Here is a 10,015-nt window from a genome sequence, read left to right on the forward strand (position 1 = left end):
ACATCTCCCACAGTCATTCCAAATAAACTCTTAGTGGCAACCATCAAAGCAATATCAGGCATCTGTTTTTGTAATTAAACAACTGTTAATGACACAAAACTTGCATTGAATTGCCTACCGCAAACCTTCAGTAAATCACATTCATATTATTAGTTTAAATAATCCCCACCTGAAATTTTATGCTCTAAAATGAAAACTATCTGTCTTTTATCTTCTCTTTCAGTTGCAAAATTGATACTCGACCTCTTTAATAAATCTCCATCTTTACTACTACACTAGAAAGTGTTGATTGTCGAGAGCAACTCCAGCTAATTCGGCAGTTTTGCAATACTGACCATTAATTATCTTTAGCGCCTGTTTATTTGGCTTAACTGTGACACTTTACTTGGCCTAGCCATTGCTGGCTCTGTCCTGATGGACTTCAGACATGGGTTGCAGGCATGACTAGACTTTACCAAACGAGGTATAAAAAACGATTACAAAAGCTCAAAATAAATGTAATCCTGTGTACTTGTTTTCTGAGTTTAACCTTCTACTGCAGGAGCTCATGTCTGCACAGACACTAAGCAGCCTTCCACCTTGTTCATCACGGTAGCTCTCACTGTGGTGTGTTACATTCTTTCCCGTACAATAAAAAAAACTTAAACTTGACTCCTGGGATACCTTGGATACATGGACAGCATGTACCCACCCCCAACCCACCCCTTCACATTCACACTTGCCTCAATGTCCTGACCTGTCCTTTGCAGCCTATTTATCCTTCCTTCCTCTGTGTGTGTGTGTATCTGTGTGTGTGTGTTTATGTGATAGTGGAAATTTGTGTTCTATGTGGCACTATAGTTTCTTTGTTTGTGTCCTTTTTGTCAAACCTTGGTTGCCCAGGGAACAATTCTCCCACCAAACTATTCCTACCCTCCACCCGGTATTGCGCTCTCTCTCTCTCTCTCTCTCACAGACTCACACACACACATGCACATGAACTCACACACCTACACACACACACAAAGTTTTATAACTCTGTGCATGTACATAGTGGGGTGGATGCACACATTGTCTTGGCTGGCAAGCTGGTTGCAACGGCAGATGCATTTTCAGTAAGAGTCCAAACTAAGAATGGATAGAAACACAGCAGTAATGACAAACTGCTGCTCATTCATTTGTCATTTATGCAAACATCACAGTTGTACACCTCCACTTCATCAAACAATGCCTAATTGGTCCATGATGTTTTCACAGTTAACATTTTACAAAACTCATATATAAATCTCATCATTCCTCCTGATCCTAAGCCTAAAAGTTGTTGCTGTGACTGGAAAATGTGAAAAGAACAGGTTATGATGCAGCAGAAACACACACACAGGTAAAGACACCGCATGTTCGCACACTCACACATAAGCAGTCAGGCCATAAATGTCGCTGTGAAGAAATGAAGGCAGCTGTGCTTTTATGGCTTCATCTGGCCTGTTATATTTATCTGATACCCCCACCCTCACCCCCCCACCCCATGTGCTATCTTTCTCATACGCATACATTGATTATTCCATCAACAATATAATATAAGGTCCAAAAGTAAGGTGAAGAAAGCCAGCTCTAATTGTTTTCCGTCAAAAAAAACCCCACAGAATATTCACAAATTCCTATTTACAGTGAGAGGCTTTACGCACCTTCATGGTCACACCTGGGAGCTGCCCACTGTTGCCCTTTTCCTGTACTATTGGCTGCTAAGCAACTGTGTGGCCTATTTAAAGTCATGTGACTCATTATAAATCGATAAAGTAAACACTGGTAAAATCATACCCATCTGTGCCACATATGTGCCGCTGGAAATGCTTAACCCCTTACAAAACTGGTCCTAATGAGCAATTTTCCCGTTTTTAATGTTCTAATTTTATGCACACAGACAATTCTTAAGAAAAACCTTAAGCTAGCACATCATTAAAGAAATACCTAGTGTCCTTGAAGCCTTTGATTATACTGCTAAAGCAGACCTTGACATTAATACCCTACATGTGCTGCTGTAGCAATCAAATTGCATTAATCTGAGCGGGCAGATATGTGTTTAATACAAAATATTTTATCACTTGACTTTCAAAAGAGTTGGAAAGGAAAAAAAAATCCCAGCAAAGGTACAGAATGCTAACCAGGTGTCTAATATGCCTTAACTCCTGTAAATGTTGTGAAAGGGTTTATCTGACAGATTCAAGTGTTACTGTTCATATAGTCAAGATATTTTAATATGATGGAGGCAGTTTCTCCTTGATCTCAGTCAAGGCCGTCTGTGTTATGAATTTCACAGAGCGCTGAAAACTGCCGTGAGCACAGCAGTGGTGTGTGTTTGTTGCTGTGCACATGTAAAAGAGAGTGCTACCCTGACCTTTAACACCAGAGTGGTGCCAAAAAGGAGCTTGCTTCTCACTGTGTTTGTGAGTATCTTGACAAAATGCCAAAACCAAAATAAGCACTGTACATGAACTTTATGTCATCGGTATTTTCAAGCATTATCATGATACAGAATAGTCCTGAAATAAAGGTGCAATCTTGAAAATTGCAGCAGGAAAAAAAAAACACAAAACCCTTAAGATGTTTTCTTTTATTCCCGTAAAATGCTCACAAGATTTCCACTACAGATATGCATCCTGAAGTCCAGTCATCTCCTGGTCAGACAGACATACATCAGCAGAACATCAAAAATGTGCGTGCACACATACCCCTCAGTGAGCCTCTGAGCCTCTTTTGCCTCCTCACTCCTCTATCGGGTCCTCAGGGGGGAGGGAGACCCATGAAATGATTCCTGACATGTCAGATCACACAGCAGCACCGGTTGAGCTGTCTGATATCAACACTTTTCTGCCTGACTGTGGACAAGTAAGACAGGGGGATTTGCAATGATTTCCCCTGGCTATAGCTCTACTTGTATCTCCTGTGCTGACTTAAGTTGCTGAAGCTGCCCTACTGTGCCAGTTAACCCTGAGAAATTCTGTGTCATAGAAAAATGGCGATTCAATAACCTGTGTCGAACTTCAAATTCAGTTTTTTTAGGATAGAAAATACATAATTATTAAAATTTGTATCTAAAAAAACCTACTAGGTTTTCATCTGGAAGATGAGAAGCATCGTCACTGAATAATATCAACTCGAACCAACCACTGTTCTTTCTGTGCTTTTAGACACTATGCAGGTTTGGAGGGTATTTACAATTCAACCCAAGGATTTAAAGTCAGCTTGGCAGGAGTTGCCAAATTCCTGTTGAGCAATCATTTAGAAAGAGAAAAGAGTGTTTTTAATCCTTTCCCCCTGTCTTCACAATTAAAATTCACATCTCAGATTCACCTTGTTGTGTTACACCCACTGGCAGACTGTCACATTTACATCCATGCATGAACATACCCTGAAAGAATATACTGAGAGTGAAATAGAGAATGACTGAGATATTGTACATTTGCTCCAGCATCTCACACAAATGAGTGAGCATAAAAGGACGGGAATACACCTTCTGACTCCACCACAAAGCTTCCTATGCAAAGCCAGCCGGATCCCATGAGTTTGCAGTAGTTCTGACATGAACCTAACTTCGTATCAGTGTCAAAACGGTTTAATATTATCGAAAGACGGTTCATTAGCATACTGGGGTGCTCACAGGTGTGAGCCCTAACAGTATTCTTAAATAGTGAGGCTTTTCCTCTCGCTGTTTGAGTTCAACTCATTATTTGGATGTTTCCGATGAAGTCAGATCAAAGTTTTGATTAAATGAAGCGTCTCTCCCGGCTCGTCATTTTTCACCCTCGAGGAAGACTGAATCAGGTCTGGAAAAATCTATAAAGAATATCAAGGTATCAAACATTCTCATTATTTTTACCTATGTATCTATTTGGAGCTGTGGGGTGCACAGAGGGTGGATGAGATATAAGAACTTACGTACTTTAATACCCTGAGGACTATATCATTTGGCAATACGAGGAGTTTTTCTTCTTTGCATGTTTTGTACTTAACTTCTAATATCCTGTCACTTTTTAGAGCATCTTAACAGCAAAGCGGGTGCACAACAGGAAGAACAATGAAAGAAAGACTGAATTGGACTAAGAAGAAAATGTCAGAGTCACAGGATGTATTCTGATTTTTTGGCAAAATGAAAACTATCTTACCTTCAAGGATGACTTCTTTCCCCGTTTTTTTTAACGCTTGCACAGCCTCGTCATGTGTGGCCTCTCGTAAGTCGTAACCATTGACAGAGAGTATGGCATCACCAACATAAAGGGCCTCGGTCTGGTCAGCAGCCAGGCCTTTAAAGATTTTGGAGATGAGGATTGGCATCTTGTTTTCCTTGCCACCTGCATGATCAGACAGGAAAATCAAGTTAAATATCATATGGAAAAATCCAACTTTTACCACTAATTAGCTTCACAAAGCAGTTTGGTAGTTCCTATTTGAACAGCCTATTGGCAGTATATAAAGCAAATCAAATTATATGTTTTCTTGGACCCTGGTAAATAAAGCACTGATAAAAATGCCCTTAAATTCACTGTGACTTCACACCAGAAGGTATAAGTTAGAGCTGAGTCATAAAACTAAAAACGTGTGTGGCTGATTGGTAGTTATAAATATGAAATAAACAGTTTCTGTCCCTTATCACCTTAACATTAGTCACCTAAACTGCAGTTAAAAGAGCACATAAAAACAGATGGAGACAGTGATCGACCTACTGTACTATGGTCTGTGTCTCCGACTCTCCCTCCCTTTGTCTCTTTGTCACACAATGAAGGTCAACTAGTAAGCTGATGGATGCACTGTAACTCTTGTGGTGGGCTTCCGCACTTCATGTGAAGTATCATCGTTAATGTCAGCTTAAAGCTGGACTTTGGCCTTCAGGCTAGTGAGAAATAGTCTTAAAGACGATAAAATGCTTTTTGTGTTTTGGGGTATTTTTGCTATTTCTTCTGGGTGATCCCTCTGCAAGGATTTTTATCATGCAAATTTCTTTGGACGCCCAATGTAGTATTCTTAAAAATATCAAAACTTCTACACACACCACCAGGACGATGAACTTATCCACTATTTTGAGCACCACAGCATCATATAGATGTATAATCAGAGGCAATATGTGGCCCTCACTGACTCAGTCACTGAATTAATTAGGGTGTTCCAGAAAGCTTAAAGAAAAGATAAGCTAATGTGGGTTTTAAAGCTGTTGGTGATGCTATCTTTTATGTATATCATCAAATGTTTAATAAAAAAAATAACTAAACTTATAAACTTGAGTAATTATTTTAAATCTTAAAAAAGATATGGGAATTTGTCACAGGACAGTTAAGTAACACGCATGATTATCAATACTGCTAGATATATTTTTTAAGGTTTATGTTTAATTAATGGTCTTATTTAATGTATCTGTGCCATTTTGAAAAGGAGCTGAAGAACCAACAACAAATACAGAAGCCAAAGCAGCTGGATACCATGTTATCTGCCTTTTTGCCTCACTCTGTGTTAGTTGAAACTAAAGAATTTTTTTTTTCAAATTTCACAACATTCCCTTGCAGACAAAAAAAAAAGAATGCCTATAAGAGTCATTCTAAGAGAGCATTTTGTGGTTCTAAGTAGATACAACTAACTGGTAGAAATGATAGACTTCACTATACAACAATACAAAAAATACTGCAGTTTTTTCTTTAGTGGGTGACATTGTAAATGGATATTGCATATTGTATATGGAGTGTGAGAGACTTCTACTATCAACGTTGGAGATCTACAGGACACAGTCAAAAGGACCAGTAAGGTGCAGGAGATGTAACCTGGGACAGTGTACACTGAGAGACACAACCAAGTGGCTGGGATAGTGTGCAAGCACAGCTGTGCCGCATATGGGTTAGAAGTACCCAACTCCCAATGGAGCACACCACAGAAGGTGGTTGAGAACAACAAGGCTAAGGTCCTGTGGGACTTCAAGCAGCTGCTGGCCAGCCAACCACACATAGTGGTGGTTGACACGGAGCAGAAGACCACAGTGGTCGTAGATGTGGCAGTCCCAGGGGACAGCAACATGAGAAAAGGGAGCACAAGAAAACAGAGAAGTAGCAGGGACTGAAGGAACAACTGGAGCAGATGTGGAAGGTAAAGCCCAGAGTAGTCCCAGTGGTAACAGGAGCATTAGGAGATGTAACTGGAAGAGTGGCTCCAGCAGATTACAGGAACAACATTAGGGGTCTAAGTCCAGTGCAGTCCTAGGAACAGCTAAGATTCTGTGCAGTACCTCAGACTTTTGCAGAAAACCCAAGGAGGAACACACACACACACATCATGGCCTAGCATGTTATATACCACTAAATTAACATTTTATTCATGAGGTAACAGCCACAAGATAGCCCCAACTCATTACATTCTTTAAATAAGCAACTACACTCTTGTACAAAACTGAATAATAACAATAACAGTAAATAATAATAATAATAATAATAATAATAATAATTGTTAAATGGAAACTGGGCAGCTAATCCAACCACATAATTAATAATGGAAGATCTAACAGAATTGCTGTGAATGGACAGAGTTGCAACAACGACTGCAGACAATATGAGTGAACATACAATAAGGCTTCATTAAAGCTGATATGGACTGATATATCTCAAGATAACACAGTGCATATAACAGAGGATTCAAATGTAGTACAGCAGTTGCACAGTAGGCAAGAAAGTTTCTAGGATATAGTGATACTGGTTTCTAAAGCCATTTTCAGACATGATGAATGTAACATTAATGGCTTCATTAGTCTGTTAAAGTGGTGGCATTCAGATATAGGTCACTATCACTTTAATGTTCCACACAGGTTCATTCAGACATGCCCAAGGCAATGACGGAGCCAGTGCTTTCTACCATAAAAAAAAAGAGACAAGCAATGTCAGCATAAGCTCTACTCAAGTGTGGCAAGACTTTTGAACATGCCATTGTCTACAAGAGCAACATCTCAGTGTGTGCTGCTCAGCATACCAGCATGTGAGAGACAGCAGTGGTAACCTTACGCTATCCGCTAATGTGACTGCAGTTCAAACTTGTGTCGTTAATAAAGTTCTATTTAAATGTTACTCGGCCTGGCCTAGAAAGATAGAGATCATGACTTTTACAAAAAAAGTGAAGCTCGTTTAGACATAAGGCCAACAAGTTTGGAGGTCATCAGTTTTATGGTAAAGAGTGTGAGTCTGAAAAAGGGCTAAAGTATTAAGGGGAGGTTGAGGAGGGTGTCAGAAACACTTAGCATTGGCAGAGAAAGGACGAGGGCACGTTTAGAGAGTAGACGTTTGAATCAATGAGGAGACAAAACATTAAAGGAACAGTTAAAAATATTTTTTTCCCACTTTCTTTACATTATAAAGCCTGACGTTGGAGAGAGGAAAGAGAGAGGAAATTCCCAAGAGAGTCTGAAGTTTCCCTCAAGTCTGAAATACCACTTACTGGAATGATTGCAGAATAAACATTTTTTGACATATTGTTTTTAAAAAATAACCATTAATATGTCTGCCACTCCCACACAAACCTTTATTTCCTTCCTACCATTCTTGCAGGTGCATTTCATGTCAAATACAGTTCAGCACCTACAGCTGGGCACCTGTCAATTAAATATAAGGTGGGTGGCAGTGGTAGAGACAGGGTGGAGCCACAGAAGCTTCTTATGGCAGATTAGTAAATGGTATAATAGTGCTGTGTATCTAATTTATTTATTATAATGCTTCTTCATCATCAAAAAATCTGCACGTCTGCACTTCAACTGTCATCACCTTAATTCACACAGTGCTGGAACAATATATAGAGTCAAAACAAAACTTCAAAGTATTGTGGATTCATATTCCTGATGCAATTGTATTAATATTTTTGTTATGCAATGTTGCACTTGAGTCTTGCTGACTGACAAAAATATTGTCTGGAAAAAGTATGAGTTGGTCTGTTATAAGAGTTTCAGGAACCAAAACATGGTTTCATAATATTTGGCCCACCCAACTGGAATTCAACACATAGGGACTATTAAAACAACGTCTGGGATGGTTTCAAAGTGAAATAATTGTTTTATGGTACTGTTCACCAACTGCCTTCTCTCAAAGTAGCATTCCCTCTGACTGTCATTGTGGTTATATGCACAGACCGTGCACCTCAGTGGCTCCGAAGAAGGAAAAATGTCTGCAGAGGCACGCAAACTTTTACCATTCGGCCTGTCCAGAGACCTGGAGTCTAGATTCCATGCCTCCCCTCTTAAATTTAGACGTGAGTTGAAGTTGCCTCCGTACTCTTCCTCAAGCTGGGGTGGGCTCCCTAAAATTAACACTAGTGGAGTACTCCACTCCCAGCCACATAGCTTTCATCTTTAGCCAATGACAACTGACTGCTGTGAGCTGCTTCTCTCAGCTGTTCGCAATGCGGTGTCAACTAGCCTACAAGTTTTTCTCTGTTCTTTCATTTGTTTCCCCCTGCGTTTCTGACACTTTTTTCTTCCTGCTTCTTTTTTCTTTTTACTCTTTTCACCTCTTTGACCTCTTGTCCCATATACCATTTCATGTTTGGCCTGCTCTTTCTGATTGCACCTTTCACCTTTCAATCTTGTATACCCTTCCTCCCAAAACTGCCTCTGAACATCCAGCATCACAACAATGTCAAGCCAAAAGGCTTCTAGCTATGATTTGGTTTTAATAACATGCTGTCTGATTTTCAAACCCACCCATTTCCACAGATGGACATCACAATTATGTCATTAGGGTTTGGCTTTGTTTTGTTGTTGTTGGGAATTGCGGGGGGGGGACTAAAAATTAAGATGTCACCAGCAGCTACAATGATGAGCCATCTTTGCAACATGACAATAATGCAAGTTTACAATTATCTATCAAATCGACACTGTGCATCAACCAATCGCCAAGTGATTACCTGGGAAGACAAACTTGCCAGGAGGAAGCTACAGCTCACACACATGCAATTATACCCACACATGCTGCTTATAGATCCATGCCCGTTATTTATTACACCTTTTACTGCCTTGGCAGTCCATGCTTTACAACACAAGGTGACTTAGGGTTGTGAACTGACAATAATTCATTGATATGATACATGTCATCACACAGGGGTTATGATTAAAAATATAATTAGATTTATTGAGACTGTGCAAGAAATCTAATGAGATTTTTATTTTTATATGTAATTCTAGGAAAACTCTTCCAGTACATATTTACAACACACCACCAGGAAAATCTGAATTTAGAAAGCTGACTTTTTAGGCAAGAATTGTGGGGTCTGCATTTGCATATATCACGACCCAAGCAAAATAAGAAACACAGTATGTAATACATCAGTCTGCAACAAATCTTCCGTGTCAGTTGTTTATTAAAAATTCAAACAGTGTTTATTTAAGTTGCACAAAAGAATCATAAGTTCACCACAATAACCTCAAACAATTCTAGTTAAAGCCAAGGAGGCGGAACCCCACTGTGTGTGGCAAGAATATGAAAATGACCACCTAATTACTGCTTCAATTATAAAGACAATATAAAGACACAAAGCAAGCTGTGTAAAAAGAAAAAGTGTAAATCTATCAGTCGCTACTAAATTTCAAGAACAAAAGCTGTAATATTTGTCCGTCTATAAAATATAATAAAATCCAAAACATTCCTAAAACTTTGTTATCACATTCCTGTCCGTTTTATCTTTTATATTTACATAGCATCCCACTGCTCACCCTTCCTAATCATCTTCAGTTTGAGATCCCCACAGAGATAGGCTATTTTCGTGGAAGCAGGACAAGGAAAAGTCTTTTGTCAGCTGCTGCAAAACACATGGCAGGTATGCAGGCTTTGCTGGTAAGATATGGAGAGATTACAACCCTTCTTCATTGAGAAGTCCCTGTAGAGACAATATTCTTGTGGCCACTATGTGCAGTAGAGGTCTCTGTGTCCATGTCTACTCCCGTTTGCTCATTCAAAGGCAAAGTTCAACAGCCAAAAAGGTCTTTGAACCACCTAAAATACTCTGTAGAGCGTGGATTTTACTC

At 39.5% G+C, this 10,015-nt stretch overlaps 1 protein-coding gene across 1 annotated transcript in view; it reads right to left on the reverse strand.

The window, feature by feature from the left end:
- snta1 (syntrophin, alpha 1) overlaps positions 1-10,015 on the reverse strand; it is a 31,328-nt gene that overhangs the window by 20,247 nt on the left and 1,066 nt on the right. Inside the window, exon 2 of the mRNA XM_063472812.1 lies at positions 4,143-4,328. Within this exon, the coding sequence (XP_063328882.1) occupies positions 4,143-4,328 (186 nt within the window). The remainder of the gene's footprint in view (positions 1-4,142; positions 4,329-10,015) is intronic.

This window comes from Pelmatolapia mariae, linkage group LG5 (assembly GCF_036321145.2).
Source record: "Pelmatolapia mariae isolate MD_Pm_ZW linkage group LG5, Pm_UMD_F_2, whole genome shotgun sequence".
Classification (NCBI taxonomy): domain Eukaryota; kingdom Metazoa; phylum Chordata; class Actinopteri; order Cichliformes; family Cichlidae; genus Pelmatolapia; species Pelmatolapia mariae.